Here is a 20,486-nt window from a genome sequence, read left to right on the forward strand (position 1 = left end):
TTTCATGTTACCTTACTCTTGATCATTTCATTGTAAATTCATTGACTGCAAGGAAAAAGGCATCTAGATGAAAAGGGTCGACCAAAGGATATCCCTTGATATATTTCATAATCTAAATATATGTGTCTACTGCAAACTAGGACTACGGAATACAGGAAGTACTGCATACAAAAACACAGATTAAAAAAACAAAATCAATAGGCCAAAATTGCCCACTTAGAAAACCAACTCATGTGGCTTCATGCCTGCCTTCAGTGAAAATCTTGCAGCTAAGTAAGCTTTCAAGTCAGGCACTCCCTCAACTGACTTCACAATCAAGGCATCAACAGTTTTTTGATCATCCTTCTTCTCTTGCGGAAGAACATTATCCTCCTACATTTTAGGACAGAAAACAAAGATGAGTCAGAAAATACTTAATCAGCTGAGAAACAATAGCCATTATGCCAAGATTGTAAACTTCCAACAACAAACAAGAGCAAGAGGATGCACGAGGCAGAATGCCAAACCTTCTTATCTGCTTCAAAAAACTCCCCCTCTCCCTTCGTCTTTTTCTTCTCAGTCTTCTTAGCAAAGTACTTGTCATCAAACTTCTCCAACTGAACTTCAGAAATGTCAACCTTGGTCGAGGTGGCAATCACATAAGCCTGGTTCACCCGCCTTAGGGGGACACCGTTAATTTTGAAAGGTCCTGTAACACTACAAAAAATTAGAAAATCACACAAAATACAAGCATTTTAGTAGAGCTGTTGCATCATATAAATATTTCAACATTTGGACTTTTATACTATTGACAACTTCTTTTTACCATCTATTATGATCTATACAAATAGTAGAACACATAACTTGTTCTCTTCGACTTATTTCCAAAAGCTACTTTAATACTTACTATCTTCCATTGCAAATTAATAAATAATATAAAAAAGACATTTGGAAAATAGCATTGAGAGGGAATCTAACAAAATGAATAACATGACACTGCCCAACTGCCACCCATGCAAATTTCTCATTCCCACCTCCTCTTTGTTATCGTTTTTGGGTTTTGATTGTAATCTTATTCATACAGTACTCTATTATTCTTGTAGCTCAATATAGAAAAGAGGGTTTTCACCAAAATTCAATTGATTTTATTAGATTTAGGGTGGCTTTTAATGGTAGAAGGAAAGAAGTTAGAAGAGAGAATGTTGAGAGGGTAAATAAATGGTGATGGTTCTGGGAAAGTGGCGGGATGGTAGTGGAATGGAGGTTAAAGGATAATGGGTTGGTGGGCATGGTGGTTAGGGAAAAGAAGGAATAAAAACAGAGGCAAAAATCACGTCACAAGCTTGCTTGATCATTTAAAGTCCTAATTTGCCACTTTATTTTTAACTTAAAGGTCCTTTGTCACAATAACACCACTTCAAAAAGTTCATTTTGACAAATTCCCAGAAATAATTAATGATTTTGTTGGTAAAAATTGTATGTTTGGATGCTTTAATAAAACAGAGGAAACATAACATAGGATTTATGGCTTCCCTTAAATGAACATATCATAAAACACCAACTATATGCTCAAGGCTCAAGCAATACACCTTAATTTATTAACCCCAGATTCATAACTAGCGGCCTAAAAAGAAATCAAGGATTTAAAATGAAGCTAATCCACTTGTACTTGCATAAATTTCCGACTTTATCAAATATATAAGTGACCCTATTGGCTTTGATTAAATTAGAATTCCAAATAACGATTATAATAGACTTCAATTGATCAAGAGGGGTTAACAATCTAAGTACTAAGTTAAACATGCAAGATGTAAACCATTAAATGATCACTACCAAGCAAGCAAGATCAATTATTTTCCAAAACAATTACAATTAGCAACATAAAGTCATCACAAACTCCCATTAATTTTCATTTTTTTTCCTGTAAATTTTTGTCAAAATGTAGATCAATACAGAATTAAACGGAGAAACGAACCAGTGACAAGTAGCAATCCAGAAGGAAGCTGCTTCAAGAAGACGACTCTTTTCCCCTTAAATCTCCCAGCAAGTATGATCAAAACCGTACCAGGGGTAATACTAGCTCTGAAAAACAAAAACAAAAAAACCCCAATTCAATAATTCAACATAATAACCTAATCCCATGAAAGAAAGAAGACGAAATCGAAGATAACCAACCTGAGTTTAGCAGGCTTAGGCTTGCGATTGTTAATCAATGGCTTCTTCAAATCATCAGCAGGGTAGAACTTTGAGGTCTTCTCAGCTGGCTTAGCTTCAGCAGGTTTAGGATCATGGCGTGGAAAAACGCCGCCGTTTTTGGCTTTGATAGCCCAAAGACCACGCTTGTGGTACATTTTGGATCGGGAGAATTTTCCGACACCCTTAACCAATTCTGGGTTTCGGGTGAGTCGAGGTTTCCTCTGCTTCGGCGCCATCTTCAGCTTCTTCTTTCTCTCTCTCCTCTTTACAGTCTGCTTCTGCAATGTCGACCAACTCTTGAGAATGAGATGCTGCTATTCAAGTATAAAACCCTAGGGTTTCCAATTTCTTTGTTTTATGGGCTGGGCTTTTATAGTTCAACATACATCACCTCATAACTTAAGTGTTGCAACACTTAATCAAGACCTTATTAATCATCACTCACGATTACTCCGTAAAATTAGCCCCGTGCCATGTATTGTCATGAACCGGAGATTAGATCGAGTAAGTATGGACATAACTTGGATTAGATCGGAAAAACCGGTCCAAAACTCGGACCAATCTAGCTTAGGACTGTTTTTGGGATAGGCCAGAGTATTGGACTAAAGATCAAAAAAGTAATTTCCCGACTCGGAGATCAGAACGATTACTTTGTTCCAGTTTGAATGTTTGATCCATTTTTCTAGTTTGAACTGGTTTTTGAACACCCATAACTCCCTCCGCCCCATATTGTTTTTCTCATTTGTACTTTATACCGTTTTTCAACAAATCTTCAACCATCAACATCTTAATTAAATTGTTTATCAACAAAATGAGAAAAAAAATGACATAATAAAATTAGGGTGGAGCAAAACTACCTAAAAATCGATAATTCGATCCATAACCGATCATAACAGTTCGGGTACTCAATCTGATTGTTATCGGGTATGGTTATTGGGTATCATATTAAATTAAAAGGCTACCCGGTCCGATCTGATAAGAAATTTTTTGACTTTTTTTATCCTACTTAAATCTATTCATTCGAAATTTAAACTTTTATTTTACTTCATAATCTCTTTATAATATGAATGATTAGTAAAGGTCATATGAAATTGTTGTTAATTAGTGCTGAATGATAACATAATAACTAAAGCTATCAAAAGTTGACCCGACCTGAAATACCGATTCAAACTCGATATTAACCGACCCATCTGAACCCGAAAAAATGGTGACCCAAACCCGACCTGATCCGACCAAAAACCAACCCTAGACTAGAGTTGACCCGAGTATGTGAGACCCGAACCCAAACATGAACTCACCTGGAGATGACCCAACCCGAATGTAACCCGTAAATTATTGACTTGACCTGAACCGAACTCGACTTGAACCGAAATTGACCCAAACCCGTTTTAACTTGTCAAAACCCGAATTTAACCCGACTTGTTACTAACCTTACCTGAATTCAACTCGACTCGTTCCTTCAACCCGACTTGTTCCTAACCCGACCCGAATTTAATCCAACATGTTACAAACCCGACCCGAATCAACCCGACTTGTTATTGACTTGACCCAAATTAAACCCGACTTGTTATTGACCTGACCCAAATTTTACCAGACCTATTACTAACCCGATCCAAAAATTCAACATGATTTGTTACTAACCCGACCTAAAAATTCAACATGATTTGTTACTAACCCGACTCGAAATCAACACGACTTGTTATTGACCCGACCTAAATTCAACCCAAATTGTTCCTGACCCGATTTCAAATCACCTTAAATGCAATTTAGACCACCTTATTATTGTTGATCAAAGCATTTTGTCTAAGGAAACCAAGTCGGTCCAGGCCAGCAAAAGAAAGGAGCATCATCCTCAAATTTAAGAGTTAAATATAGTATATATTTGCTGTATGGTCAAAGGAGATAATTATCTTCCTAAATTATAGACTATAGTTCCCTAATATATTGCCATATATATTATAATCAATGGAAATAATTAGTTGTATAAAAATGATAATTTACCAATTTATAACTTGCACCGATTTCATTAACTCAAGCCTACCACAAACATTTATGACAAAATATAATGATCATATATGGTTCCAAACGGCATTATATGACCCCGAGATATATCCCCTAGAATTTCAAAACTTTTCGACATCGGCCCCCGAAACCTCCAAAATTTATCAAAAAGTGTGGATATTAGGCTTCAATTTTGGAAATTTTTTGACTTTTTTCAAACGAAAATAAAAATTGCCGAAATGTTTACCATGGTCTCTAATACTCCCCGGGAGTCCAATTGGTTGTTTGGAACCATCCAATATTCCTTTAAAAAACCAATTTACTGGTTTACAACTTGCACAGATTTCAATAACTCAAGCCTACCATGAACATTTTTTACAACAAATAATGATTATATATGAGTCCAAACGACATTATATGATCACGAGATGTATTCCTTATAATTTCAAGACTTTTATACACTGGGCCCTAAAAACTCTAAAATTACTCAAAAAGCATGGATAATTAGCTTTCAATTTTTGAATTTTTTTCGCCCGAAAATAAAAAATGACGAAATGTTTACCATGGTCCCTAATACCCTCCGGGAGTCCAATTGGGTAGGTGGAACCAACCAATTCAATTTGCCTTTAAACGACCAATTTACCGATTTACAACTTGCACCGGTTTCATTAATTCAAGTCTACCACGAACATTTATAACAATATATAATGATTATATATGATTCCAAACGGCATTATCTGGCCCCAAGATACATCCCCTAAAATCTCGAGTTGTTTTGCCAACGTACCCCGGAACCTCCAAAATTTCTCAAAAAGTGTAGATATTAGACTTCAATTTTGGAATTTTTTTACTTTTTTCGCCCGGAAATAAAAATCGACGAAATGTTTACCATGATCCCTAATATCCTCCAAGAGTACAATTGAGTGGGCGGAACCATCCAATTTGCCGTTAAACCTCCAATTTACCGGTTTACAACTTGCACCGATTTCATTAACTCAAGCCTACCACGAACATTTATGACAACAAATAATGATCATATATGGATACAAACAGCATTATATGATCCCGAGAAATATCCCCTAGAATTTCAAGACTTTTCGACACTGGGCCCCGAAACCTTTAAAAATTCTCAAAAAGTGTGGATATTAGCCTTCAATTTTGGAAATTTTTTACTGTTTTTCGCTTGAAAATAAAAATTGCCGAATTGTTTACCATGGTCCCTAATATCCTCCGGGGGTCCAATTGGGTGGATGGAACCATCCAATTTGCCTTTAAACAACCAATTGACCGGTATACAACTTGCACCGATTTCATTAACTCAAACCTACCACGAACATGTATGACAACATATAATTATTATATATGATTCCAAACGGCATTATATTACCCCAAAATGTATCCCTTAAATTTTTGAGTCTTTTCGACACCGGGCTTTGAAATCTCCCAAATTTCTCAAAAAGATTGGATATTATTAGCCTTCAATTTTAGAATTTTTCGACTTTTTTTCTCCTGGAAATAAAGATTGTCGAAATGTTTACTATGGTCACTAATACCCTCTGGGATTCCAATTGGATGGGTAGAACCATCCAATTTGCCTTTCAAAGGGCAATTTACCGATTTACAACTTGAACCGATTTCATTAACTCAAGCCTGCCACGAATATTTATGACAACATATAATGATAATATATGATTCCAAACGTCATTATATGACTCCGAGATATATAAGCTTTCCGACGGAAAATTCCGTTGGAAATGTAATTTTCCGACGGAATTAAAATCCGTCGGAAATTTCCAACGGAATATTCCGTCGGAATATATTTTTTTAAAAAAAAATTCTACAAACCCTAAAATCAGCCCTCCTTTTATTTCACCCCTCAGCCGTTTTTTTTCACTTCCCCCTTTTCATTATCTCTCCTTTCTTTTGTTGTTTCTCTCTCATCTATGGCTTCCTCTCCTTCTCCCCCTTCTTTCTCTGTCATCTCACCCACAACCCTACGTTCTCTCCTTCGTACTTCCTCTCCGCCGTCGTCTCACGCCGCTGCAACCTCTATAAATCCCCTTGCCGCGCCAATTGTCTTACGTTTTTTATTTTATACGGTTTTTAAGGTTAAATTCGACAGTCAAAACTCTAGATCTAGAGTTTTTATTGTCGAATTAAGCCTTATTAACCTAAATTTGGTGAAATTCGAAGCAAATTTCATAATTAAAGGTATCTTTGATGTTTTTAATGTTCTTTCTTTTGTTTTAAAGTTTTTTTTTAAAAAAAATTTGGTGGTTCTGGTGGCTCGTTGGTGGTTTTAGGGTCAGTTTAAGGGTGGGTCGAGGGAGGTGGTGGTGGGTGCCGCCAGGGCTAAGGGTTAGGGTTGGGTGGTGAGCGAAGGTTGGTTTAGTTAAGGTTCGTTCTGGTCTTGGTTAGGGGTTTGGGTGTTTTAGGTCGGGTCTGGGTTTGGGGGGTTTGGGTCTGAATTTGGGGGGTTTGGGTCTGGGTTAGGTCGGGTCTGGGTTGGGGGTTTGGGTCTGGGGTAGGTTTGGTTTTGTGGTGTGGGTTAATTTAGTGGGTGGCGGTGGTGGTGGTCTGTAGTGGCGGTGTTGGTCTGATGTGGTTGGTGGTGGCAGTGGGTTAGGGTTTGAGAAGGTTGGTTTGGTTGGGGTTGACAGGGCCTTTTTGGGTGGTTGGAGGTGCTGATACGCCGTGCCGGTGGTGGCACGGCATATTTTTTTTTAATTTCCCGAAAATAGTTTCCAACGGAATTTCCGTCGGAAATTTCCGACCGAATTGGAAATTCCGTCGGAAATTTTCGACGGAATTCGCAGGTACCAGAAATTGTCTTGCGACGGAAAATTCCGTCGGAAATTCCGTCGGAAATTTCGTCGGAATAGTGTTTCCGACGGAATTTTCGTCGGAATAGTGTTTCCGACGGAATTTTCGTCGGAAAAGGTGGTTTTTCCTACCAAGGCATTTCCGACAACCTTTTCCGACGGAATTCCGTCGGAAACACCTTTTCCGACGGATTTCAAGGTGTTTTCTACGGAATTTTTCCGTCGGAAATGGCCCTTTTTCTAGTACTGTTTAAACGGTCAATTTACCGGTTTACAACTTGCACCAATTTCATTAAATCAAGCCTACCACGAACATTTATGACAACATATAATGATCATAAATGGCTCCAAACGGCAATATATGACCCCGAGTTGTATCCCCTAGATTTTCAAGACTTTTCGACACCGGGTCCCGAATCCTCTAAAATTTCTCAAAAAACGTGGATATTAGTCTTCAATTTTGTAATTTTGACTTTTTTTTCGCCCGAAAATAAAAATTGCTGAAATGTTTACCATGGTCTCTAATACCCTCCAGGAGTCCAATTGGATTGGTGGACCCATCCAATTTTCCTTTAAACGACCAATTTACCGGTTTATATTACAACTTGCACGGATTTCATTAACTCAAGCATATTACGAACATTTATGACAACATATAATGATTATATATGGTTCCAAACGACACTATACGACCCCGAGATGTATCCTCTAAAATATCAAGACTTTTCTACACTGGGCCCCGAAACCTCTAAAAATTTTCAAAAGACGTGGATATTGCCTTCAATTTGGAATTTTTTTGATTTTTTTTCGCCTGAAAATAAAAAATTGCCGAAATGTTTACCATGGTACCTAATACATTCCGGGAGTCCAATTAGGTGTGTGGAACCATCCAATTTGTTGTTAAACGACCAATTTATCGGTTTACAACTTGCACCGATTTCATTAATTCAGGCCTACCACGAACATTTATGACAACAAATAATGATCATATATGGTTCCAAACGGCATTATATGACCTTGAGATGTATCTCATAGAATTTCAAGACTTTTTGACACCAGGTCCCAAAACCTCCAAAATTACTCAAAATGCGTGGATATTAGCTTTCAATTTTGGAATTTTTTGACATTTTTTTGCACAGAATTAAAAATTGTCAAAATGTTTACCATGGTCCTTAATACCCTACTGTGTGGAACAATCCAATTTGCTGTTAAACGACCAATTTACCGGTTTACAACTTGCACTGATTTACTAGTTTATTACAACGGCCAATTTAATAAACTTGCACAGAACCCGACTTAAACCGAAATTGACCCTAACCCGTTTTAACCCGTCAAAACCCGAATTTAACCCTACTTGTTACTAACATGACCTGAATTCAGCCCAACTTGTTCCTAACCCAACCCGAATTTAACCCAACCTGTTACAAACTCGACCCTAAATCAACCCGACTTATTATTGACCTGACCCAAATTCAATCCGACTTGTTATTAACCCGATCTGAATTTTACAAGACCTATTACTTACCCCGACCCAAAAATTCAACTCGCTCTGTTACTAACCTGACTCAAAATTAACACGACTTGTTATTGACCATACCTAAATTCAACCCAAATTGTTCCTGACCCAATTTCAAATCACCTTAAATGCAATTTAGACCACCTTATTATTGTTGATTAAAGCATTTTGTCTAGGGAGACCAAGTCGGTTTAGGCCAGCAAAAGAAAGGAGCATCATCCTCAAATTTAAGAGTTAAATATAATATATATTTGTTGTATGGTCAAAGGAGATAATTATCTTCCTAAATTATAGACTATAGCTCCCTAGTATATTGTCATATATACTACAGTCAAATGAAATAATTAGCTTGATAAAAATGATAATTATCTATTTATAGTTAGTTAAACCTGAATATGAAATGACTTGGAAATGACCCTACCTGATTGTATCCTGCAAATTATTGACTTGAACATACCTCGACTTGAATCCGAGAACGACCCGACTTGGAAATGACCCAACCTGATTATAACCCTCAAATTATTGGCTTGAACCGAACCCGACTTGAACCCGAGAATGACCCGACTTGAAAATGACCCGACCTGATTATAATCCGCAAATTATCGATTTGAACCAAACCCGAGAATGACCCGACCTGATTCAAACCCGCAAATTATTGACTTGAACCGAACCCGACTGGAACCCGAGAATTATCCTAACCCGTTTTAACCCGTGAAAACCCGAATTAAACCCGACCTATTGTTCACCCGACCCGAATGTAACCCGACCTGTTATTAACCCGACTTAAACTGACCCAAACCCGATAAGAAGTATGACCCGTCGTGACCCGACTAAAGCATGACCCAACCCAAACCCGACCCGCATAGGTTATGAAATTATCCGAATTGACTAGACCCACTCTTACCTGACCCAAATCCGACCCGTTTACCCGAATTGACAACTCTAATCATAACTACATTATTAAGTTTAATTATCATTGTTGGATATCTTATTGGGATCCGATGACTGATCCAAATGTCCAAATACCCTAACTTATGTTCATATTTCATAAATGAATGTTCATTTTGTATAGGGTAAATGTTCATTTTATAATGCAAGACTATTAAAATTATTATGAGTCAGACAAACTTCTTTCAAAATTTGTTTCTTGTCTAACTTGTAATAATTCAAAATTTGTGATTGTTCAGATTTTTTACTAAATGCTCAAAATTTGTTATTGTTCATATTTTTTTACTAAACGTTCAAAAGTATTGGCGTGGTGCATTGCGATTGTTCAGATTTTTTTTTTTACTAAATGTTCAAAATTTGCAATGTTCAGATTTTTTTTACTAAATGTTCAAAATTCGTGTTGTTCAGATTTTTTACTAAATATTCAAAAGTATAGGCGTGATGCATTACGATTGTTCAGATTTTTTAACTAAATGTTCAAAATCTGCGATGTTCAGATGTTTTTTCTACATGTTCAAAATTTTCATTCCTTCTTAGTATTATTAATGTCTGTATGTAAAAATAAAAAAAGGCTATTTTTTTAACACAAATGAAAGACATACTTAGGGCTTGTTCAATTTTGCTTAATTTTAGTTCAGTTCAGCTTCTAATTTCCTTCTCTCATAAAATATTTATTTCATTTCATCTCTAATCAGTTTAGTGCAGTTCAAGTTCAGTAAATGTGAACACCCTTATATTAACTGGCTAAAGGCATAGTATTTATAAATAGCACCTTTAAATTAACTAAGCAAAACTTGGTGCGGCATAAAAAGGAGGAAAGCCCCATAACACCGGAAAGCACTACGCCTGAAACTACCACACCTACATACAGGTGCTATACTAAGCGAGTTTTTATACAAAAAGGGATTACAACAGCTAGCAGAACAAACACCAGTTTTTTTTTTATTTATTTATTTAATTTATTTTATTTATTTATTTTTTTTAAAAAAAAAACCGTAATGTGTGGCTCGGACGATGCCCCGAGTTACTAGTTTGTAATTATCGTTTGATTATTTTTGCTTAATGTATTGATAATCATCTTGAAAATTGTATTAGAAGAACCATATTCAATATTTTGTAAGTTACTTTGTAAAATTTAAAGATATTCAACTATTGAGTAGTTAACTAAAAATTCTTACGAGTATTTTTCATCAAATTGTAAAAAAAAAAAAAAAAAAAAAAAAAATCCAATTTTCAAACTTCAAAAGTAAAGTTGTTAAATTGCTCTATGTAACAAACAGTACAACTAAGGACTATTCATCTTATCCAAGTTAAGTATAATTGTGTTGGGTAAATTCACATAATATGTGGATAGCTAAGGTGTTAAGACTTGTATCACAATACAATATGTGTATATAAAATATGAAAACCGCATGAGTTAATATAGATATTTAAAACAGTTTAAAATAGTGAGAACTGCGATGATGTTAAGCTATTAACTATTAAGCCATAATTGGCACCAAAAAAAAAAAAAAAAAAAAAAAATCATCGAAAGGTTTCCAACTAAAATAAATTTTAAAGAAAAATGCAATCAACTTGCAAAAGTGCTTTAATGCCTAGCTCATCCCCACAATTCACAAGTATACAACTACAAGTAATATAAGCACCAGCCATGACCATACATATATTATTTTTTCTTTTTAAAGGTAAGAAGAAGGAATCTGATGTAACTGTACCTTAAATCTTACGATCTTTTAATTCAGTAATTACTGGTCATATACTTTTAGGAGTGAGAACTGAGAAGGGAATGATAGATAAGGGATTCCCACTCTCAAAGTAATGTTTCTAGTGAGATCAAATTCTTAAGGTGTCATATTCACCAATAGACCAGTCTAGCTTGGTATGACCATAAATATTTATGAGAATAGTATACTTCGTAATAAATATATATATATATATATATATATATATATATATATATATATATATATATATATATATATATATATATATATAAGTAGATAACACGGCTAGTATAAATTTTTTGAAAGCAGTCACATCCTCATCATTTCTTTATATACATTTCATCTTCATTATTGAATCACATTAATTGAAGGTCTACCATGTATTTTTTTATTTTTCTATTGAATATTGCTTTGAAATTAGTACTTAATTTGAGTCAAATCAAATAATATTTGGCTATGAAATCGGATCTCATGTGTCTAATCAAAAAGTGATTAATTAGCCGTGCATATATTTGAACATTGACATTTTTATAATTTGACCATTTTATTAGTGACAAAAAGTTGACCTTTCTTATAACAAGGGATGACCATATTATATAAGTAGCTCCAACGAACAGCCAAAAAATATATATACAAAATATAGAATCAATCTTAATTCTTCTTCTTCCTCCTCTTCCTCTTCTTCTTCTTCGATGATGACATGGCGTCGCGGTGTCGAAAAAGGAGCAATCTTCTCATCATTGACGGTGTTATTTGTGTTATTAAGATCAGGAGATGCCCGTCATCCTTCATCCAATGAAGCTCCAAGAATGAATGCTGCTTCCTTCAATAATAATGGCGCCTTATTTCATTGTGCTGAGTATGTTATATTACTTCTATATTTTTTTCTCGCATTTTGTTATTTAATTATGCTCATTTTTTCTACATATTTAATTATTTACAGTCTTCAGTTTATAACCATTGATTAAGTTAGTATTATCTCTTGCAATTCGCAATTTTCGAGGTTAAATAAATTTTAAGCCAAGGTAAAATGACAACATGATAGTCAAACATATAGAACCTTATATATATGCTTGGTATCATACTGGGTTAGATTCAAGTTAATAGGCCAAAAAAAACGTGTAACACAAAGCACCTATGGAGGAGTATTAACTGAAAATTTTGAAAACATCTATGATCTATCCTTTTTAAGACAATGTTTGTTTTGTATTATCTAGCTTAAGCTTGAAATTAGTCATAGTAGAGGATAAGTAGGAGATCCTATAAATGAGCGAGGGCAAAATACATTAGAAAACCAACCTTTAATTTTGTGCATTTGGTTAATTAAGTTTGTACATGTGATTAACCTTTAGTCTTATCAACAAGTTACCTGACGATTGTGAGTGAAACAACATAGCACATGAGAATGGACTCATTCAATTGTGACTTTGTGAGTGAAAAAATATGTAATTTGTTTAACAAGTGTTCATTCGAGATTAATATATAGTACATTACTCTTTAGTTGCATGATGTTTATATATGTACTATCCAATTGACCAAGTGAGTACAATGCATTGCCAATGCTAATATTTGAAACTTCAAGCATTAATTTGTATACACTTTGTTTTGGGTAAACAAGATAATATTGGACCTTCAATTCTCTTGAATTTCGCATGCTAATTTCAGTGGTCTATCAATTACATACATGACCATCCATTAGATGATTTTGAACCATACATAGTGCTTTTAACTTGCATGTGGATGTTAATATCATAGTCCATACACAATTTATGGTCAGAGGTCACATTGTCCTAGATTAATTGTCCCAAGTGGAAGAAGTGGTGGAAATTTTGTGATCTTTTTGCTATTCCATCATGTATATTACATGCCACATAAAAATAGAAAATATAATGATGACTTAGGAGGATTTTACCTAACTAGATTGATTTACTTCTAGCATAAAATTATTTGTGCTCCTCTTTACACAATCTATGCATTGACATTATTTCTCCTTAAGTGATAACATAAACGGTTATTTGGAGGGGACAAAAGACTATAAACATTGTAATCAATTAATGATTTTCTTTTCCAATTCTTCCCTTTTGTTGTCACTAAAATCAACTCATAGCTTCTAGGTTTAAGGGTTCTCTATTCTCATTGAAACTGTTAGTTTAGATGAACTACTACGAGAGGGGGGGGATGGTAGTAGGTTCCAATCGCGGAACTTATGCGGAAATAAACAATAAAAACATAAAGAACTTAAAGCACACAGCAAGTTTTACGAGGAAACCATCCAGTGCCTAACGGGAAGTAAAACCTCGGCCCTATTGGGACTTATAAACAAATTCCACTATAATAGGCAACTCTCCTAGTACAACCTATTACACAGACCTTTGCTTCGCAAGTTCCTCCTAAGACACTTGCTGATTGATAAGAACCTATCCTATCAGACCTAAGACAAACTCAGGCACCTTTTTCGACCCAAGACATACTCAGGTTCCTTTCTCGACCTAAGACACACTCAGGTTCCTTTCTCCCACTGTGCAACCCAAGACACACTCGGGGTGACTGACTACCACTCGAATTTTAGAGAATTCAAACTCATACACTCAAACGTGAATTTAAGAGAATTCACAATCTCACCTCAAAACCAATTACAACACAAAGACACACTCTAACACATAAATGGAAAGCTACACATGAAACCCGAAATCAAAATGATAAAGCTTAAACCTTTGGCAAACTTACTTTTAAGCACTTAGTGGTTTTCACGCTTAAAACTCTCACATTGCTTCACTGAATTTCTTCTATATTTATAGAGGTCTTCCAGCTCACAAAGTAAGGTTTTCGTAAACAAGATAAGTTAAACTGAAATCTTATCTCTTTAAAAACCGAAACCAAACAGATTTAATTCCGTTTTATTTAAAAACCAAATCTTATCAAATTCGTTTTAATTAAAAGATAAGTTTTTATGAAAAAGATAAAACCAAGTTAAATCAGATTTTATAAGATAAAATCAATTAAGTACTTTTTCATAAAACTAAAGTTATCTTTTACGAATTAATTAATTTGCCAAGCTTTATCTGATTTCTAATAAGTTCCATGCATATCTATCATTTATATATTTACATCATCCTACGAAAACAAACTTATCTTTTACACAACTATAAGTTATGAAGTCCATCTTCTTCAGTTGATATCTTGATCTTTGCATTGATCCTTGGTTATTGAGGCTTGCCCCAGCATTACACCGGAACCAGGTCGTTACAACCCGTTTTGAAGTTCCTGTTGAGAAACTTCGGGAAGTTCCATTACTGGAACTCTTCTTCTGTCTTTTACTTGTCCTCATGGATCTTCTAAAGTTCCTTTGTCCCAGTTCCTACTTCAGCCCTCTATGCTTACTGAACCTGCCAACATCACAACACTAGAAAATCCTTATTAAAAGGAAGTTTGCTCAATTCTTAACATCATCATCAAAACCTCATAAGGGTCAACAATTTCCCCCTTTTTGATGATGACAAACTGAGCAAACTCCTGAGGATAACAAGTAAAGAAACAGAAGGTTGATTTTTTATTATTCAATTTTTTCATAGGCTAATTAAAGAAACTAAACAGAAATAAATAACAGAATGAAAAGAATGAAAAACAAACAAGAATGAAAAACAAACAGAAATCAAGTAAAACAAAATCAGAGAAGAGAACAACCTTTGTTACTTACTCAACTGGAACTAGAACAACTTCAGCTTTCAAGTTTGCTCCTGCTTTTTCCCCTTTTGGCATTATCAAAAACCTGACTTTTCAAAGTTTTATTCATCTACTCACAGCCCCACAGACAATTCATCGAATGTGGGAAGCTGGAAGCAGTGCTGGCTAGCTCTCTTAAGCTAGTACTTTCACACAAAATACCCTGTTTTATTTTTAACAAGCAATGCATGCATGTACAGACAAAGTTCCAGAATTTAAACTTAAAAGCATAGAAACCATCCAGAAAAGTTAAAGTTATTACAGACCAAGTTCCAAATAACGAAAACAACCAAGTTCCAAAATCAAACAAAGTTCAAAAACATCCAAAGAAAACAGATCATTGTTCCAAAAACCAACAGAAAATAGATTAAGCTAAGGGATGGTTGGGATAGGCTGCAAAGGTGATCAGACATCAAGCACTTTTAAGATTTGCTCAAGTTCTGCCTTGTTATCTTCTTGAGCTTTCTTCAGTCGTGCTTCAAGGCTTGAGATGGCTTTCTGGAACTCCTTAACTTGAGAGGCATTGGTCCTCTCCATTGTCTTCATCTTTCCTGCCATGTCAAGGAGCTGTCCTTCAACCTGCATAAGTCTGTTAGACAGATCATTAATTATCTCATCAGCTCCTCCATCTCCCTCACTTAACTCCAAAGGATCATTTGCACTTGTTCTGGCTTGAGTTCCAACTGAGAGCCTTATGCTCTTCCTAACAGGGCCTCTCAGCTGGGACTCCTCTTCCTTCCCTTTCTTCTTCTGCGCTTCATACTTCACACACTTCCCCCTCACAACAGCAAGGCTTAATCCTCTCAGATTAGTTTCATTTATCACATTTTCTCCTTTCTCCCTCATATGCCCATAATGAATATGTAATGTAATGTTTATTAATGTATAGCATAGTAATGTAATGTTTTGTTTATTAATGTATAGTTCACACGCTTTCTCCTTTCTCCTTTCTCCTTCATACTTCACACGCTTTATGGTAATGTAATGTTTATTAATGTATAGCATAGTGTGATCCAAATGAATATGTGACATAATTCTTATACAAGTACTAAAATCAATTACTTGAGATTCTTTAATTGATTTATCATCTATGAATAAATGAATAGTTTGGGTGACTATACTAGGCATATTGCCCTTTTGGCACACTTATATTGTATACGTGTCAGACGTTGAAGGATTGATAAATTGGAACAAATAAAATAAATTAGCCGAAATTTCTTGGGTTTTGGATGAGATCAGAGGTCCAGTCCATGAAGTCAATGTGTTGCCAACGTCCAAAAGCCGCGTTTGGCCCACCTTAGGACGACTGTTAGTGACCCTTAGCTTGTAAGTCATTGTATTATTAGAACTTTCTTAAGGGCTAAGAGTCTAAATTAGTAGACTTCATAATCATAATTAAGTTTATGAAACCGTTAAGGCGTTAAGCATTAGGTATGCCGTTTGCGCATGATCTCTACATGACTACATCTCTATGAATCTATGATAGAGAAAAAATGCAAATTTATTGTATCATATATTATCTATTGAAAGAGTATTTATTTTTGGTCAATACAAAATCATAAATAGACTTCTTGAGTATAATCATGTAAATATGTAATGAATTTAAATTCAAATATAAAAGAAAAATGACAAAGACCATGTATTACTTGTAGGAATTAAAAATAAAAATTATAACTCAAATATTGTGTAACATTTATTACATCATTTGATATATGATTTTGTCATACATTGATAAACCAGTGTAACAATTTATAAAATTTGTACTCCGTATTTAATTGCATCCAAATAAGTTGTATGCTTTGTGTATCATTATCTAATTTTAAAAACCACCATTCATATCTTTGTCAAATAAGCTAATCGGAAACAAATCTTTTGTCACTATACAATTAAATTTCACTCTATAATGAAAATTTATTTATGTAAGTATGTTTTGATATGCACCTAGCTCGCCCGCTTTTAGTTATTTTGTTTGGAGTTGTTATACATTATCGTGAACATCATGTCATCTTTTTTCAATAAACATGTACATATTCGCATCATAACATTCTGTCTTCTTTTCTGCCTTACATTATACGATCTTAAGAGTATTGTCATCCGTTGCCCACAAAGGCTGGGCATGAGGAGAGAGATTGTAAAAGAATATTAAAAAAATCAAAAAATATTATTTTAAGAGAGAGAAAAACATTGCCCAGGTCATGGCCATGACCTTTGGCTAAGGGTGGGCAAATTCTTAGAAAGCGCCACTTGTCACCATTTTATTGGACTAGTAGTTTTTACTTTTTTTTTTGTTTGCAAAGTTATTGTTTATGTGATAATTTATGGTAAATCTGTACAAACTACGGATTAATATTTTTCATCAAATATTGCAATTGTAGAATTATCTTGATTTAGATAATCATGTATTTTTATATCTAGTACTAATTTAAAATTTGTTATCGTATTATAATATTATTACATCTATACTATCGTTTCACTAGTAGTTTTAACATTTAAAATTAATAGTTATTTTTAATTTATATTGATTATATGTTTTAATCTATTAGTATTATTAATTACTAAAAAATTAATTAAGTAATTATAAGTGATTGAGTAAAAGAAAAAATAGGAAAGAGAAAATTTGTGACCATAAATTTATAAGGCAACTAATGAGAGTATATGGGTATAAGTAGGTATGAGGATTGGGCATGAGTGAGGTGAAAGAGAGAGATATTAATTAAATATAGTATGACCACCATTGCCTTGGGCAATGGATGGCTATGCTCTAAGACTTCTAACTCAATACCGTGTCCAATGAATTATGTTTGTACAATTATAATAATTATTATTCCAAAAGAGAAATCTCCAAATAGGCTACAACTACAAGTCAAGATTAGAAGAATAAAACAAAGATGTAACCCCAAATAATTAAGCACGTAACAAGCCAAGTAAAGCCAATCCGTGTCCACTACGCTTAAGAAATGATTCGTTTATAATCCACAACCAAACAAATCAACCACACCTTCATTTCATCATCTATATATATTCTCTCTCCTCCTTTTTCCCCTGTATTATTCCTCTGTTTTTTCCTTCAAATTTTTTCTTAAAAATAAAATTAATTTAATCTTGTGATTACAAAAATGGGCAGCGACGGAATTGATAATCTATCATTGGACTCGATTAGGAAGACGTTAATTGGGCTTGAAGATACCATTATTTACAGCTTGATTGAAAGGGCTAAATTACCTTTGAATTCTCCTGCTTATGATTCTTCTCATTTTCCTGGTTTTCATGGCTCTTTGATGGAACTCCTTGTTAAGGGTACTGAATCTGTTCAAGCTCAGGTCAGTTTTCTCTCTTTATTTTTGGGTTACAGCATGTCACCCTATATGTTATGTTGTTATTTTTTCCGTAGTCACATTGATAGTGTAATTTGAACGACCTATATAATACGACTACAGTTATTTATGTTTTTATGTATGAAGGTTGGAAAATTTCCTGGGTTTTGCTTAATTGGGGGAGAGGAAAGTGATTTTGGTGGGTCATACTTGTTAAAGATTGCTTGATTCTTCCTAAAACTTGTCCACAAGCAACGGTCTAATACTTGTACATTATTTACTCAAGTGGGTTTTAAGCTTTAAGAAAATGTATCAAATAATTCTGTTTCTTTGTTAATGGGTTATGATTCTTATGAACATCATGAAAAGTAGTGGACGTCACATTCTTTGTTATGATTATGAAATTATTAGCATTTACCATTTTATAAGAAATTAAGATTGGAAATTGGCAAATGTTAATTTGGTTTGTTAGACCCGTGGTTGAAATATGTTTGTAAGATTATATAATCCTGGCAAAACTATCACCTTTAGCTTTAGACGGTTTTGAGAATTGAGACAATACTCAAAAGTTGAGATCATTTTGAGGTAACACAAATTTATGACTAGAAGATTGGACAAAGTTTGGATTGTTTGCATATATATTTTCGTTGAGTATTTTACGTTTAAAGACATTTCTTGAAATCGATTGATGGACACATACATTGACTCATAATGTCACAATTTAACATAGACAATGACCACAATTTTAAAGATAGACTTGATAGTTTGACCAGGTTTCACAATAGATTCTAGATTAGTTGCTGGTTGTGGTAGTTGGAAAAAACAAGCAACTTCCAACAAACAATAAGAAAAATTATTGATAGTTCACATTTTTCTTGTTGATGTACTGAAAAAGTAGTCGCATGCACATACAAGGATTGTCAAAGAGTAATTTTCTAACATCAACTACCCAATTTTGCCTAGAGCTGAGAGAATGTGGCTTTTCGACGAAATAATTTTGCTTCCTGTCCTGTGATATTCAACCATTTCTTTCTGTCATCTTAAGGTGATACCTTGTTATGTATTTCAGGGTGGCAGATACCGAAGTCCGGAAGAAGTTCCCTTCTTTCCTGATCACTTACCACCTCCATTAGTACACCGCCCTTTAAATTGTTCACAGGTAACTTGCCTTTTGCCTTGGATACTTCCATGTCTGTCCAATTCATGGTCTAAAGTTTTGAGAACTCATCGTTTTATGATTTGCTGTATCGTTTCAATCGTAGGATTTGCCTCCTGCTGCAGCATCTGTCAATGTAAGCAAGAAAATTTGGGACTTTTATGTTAACCAATTTCTACCTCTACTGGCTGCTAAGGGTGATGATGGAAATTATGCTTTTGGTGTGGCTTCTGATCTAGCGTGTTTGCAGGTTAGTAAAGTTTTTTCACCTGAAAACGCGCATCTGAACTTAACTTATTTTTGCTGTGAATTGAACTTGGGAAACCCGTAGGCTGTAGCCCTCAGCCTCTTATCTAAATTTGATCTATTACCCTAGAACTGTATTTTCTGAAACAAGTTTGTTTCAAGGCAAAAAAACATATCATTAGGCATTTAGGCACAATAAACTGACCAAAATCTTGAATTTGTATGTTTGACATGGCATTGATTGAATACCTTTTTTCATTCAGGTGTTATCTAGGAGAATACATTTTGGAAAATATGTAGCTGAAGTAAAGTTCAGAAGTGAGACTGAAGCATACAGTGCTGCCATTCGCGAAAAAGTCAGTAATCTTACTATGCTAAATCATATAGATAAACAACATTCTCTCCTATATCAAGTAGAATAAAATCTTTTTCTCTGACCTGTTCTCTTAACTTCTTAATTCAGGACAAAGATACTCTTATGAACCTATTGACAGATAGTAAAGTGGAAGCGATGGTGAAGCAAAGAATTGAGAAGAAAGCCAAGGTTTTCGGGCAGGAAGTAACCCTCAATGACACAAGTAATTCCAATGACTACAAGGTTGATCCTTCATTGGTCTCTCGTCTTTATGATGAATGGGTGATTCCTCTAACTAAAGATGTTGAAGTTGAATACCTTCTCCGGCGTCTAGATTGACATTTGAATTTGTATTTAGCTTTGTTCAACTGAGAATGATGGGATCGATAACTTGGACTAATAATGAAGTTAACATTCTCAAAAGCAATCTTTCATTTGGTAAATTACTAAATTCATTATTGATGTACTCCATTGAAGTACTAATATATATAAGTACTCGTATATAA

The 20,486-nt window shown here is 34.5% G+C and overlaps 2 protein-coding genes across 2 annotated transcripts; one reads left to right on the forward strand and one right to left on the reverse strand.

Moving 5' to 3' along the window:
* On the reverse strand, window positions 1-2,460 carry LOC145591371 (large ribosomal subunit protein eL6-like). The gene is made up of 4 exons (XM_081647806.1): window positions 2,155-2,460; window positions 1,955-2,061; window positions 507-688; window positions 1-372 (listed from the first exon to the last, which is right to left on the reverse strand). Exons 1-4 carry the CDS (start codon window positions 2,409-2,411, stop codon window positions 217-219), a joined length of 702 nt encoding a protein of 233 aa, XP_081503932.1. The 5' UTR covers window positions 2,412-2,460; the 3' UTR covers window positions 1-216.
* Window positions 2,461-11,807: 9,347 nt separating this feature from the next.
* On the forward strand, window positions 11,808-20,486 carry LOC145592930 (chorismate mutase 2, cytosolic-like). The gene is made up of 6 exons (XM_081649449.1): window positions 11,808-12,045; window positions 18,034-18,229; window positions 19,293-19,382; window positions 19,486-19,629; window positions 19,889-19,981; window positions 20,089-20,486. Exons 1-6 carry the CDS (start codon window positions 11,879-11,881, stop codon window positions 20,317-20,319), a joined length of 921 nt encoding a protein of 306 aa, XP_081505575.1. The 5' UTR covers window positions 11,808-11,878; the 3' UTR covers window positions 20,320-20,486.

This window comes from Chenopodium album, chromosome 18 (genome assembly GCF_948465745.1).
Source record: "Chenopodium album chromosome 18, dcCheAlbu1.1, whole genome shotgun sequence".
Lineage (NCBI taxonomy): Eukaryota > Viridiplantae > Streptophyta > Magnoliopsida > Caryophyllales > Amaranthaceae > Chenopodium > Chenopodium album.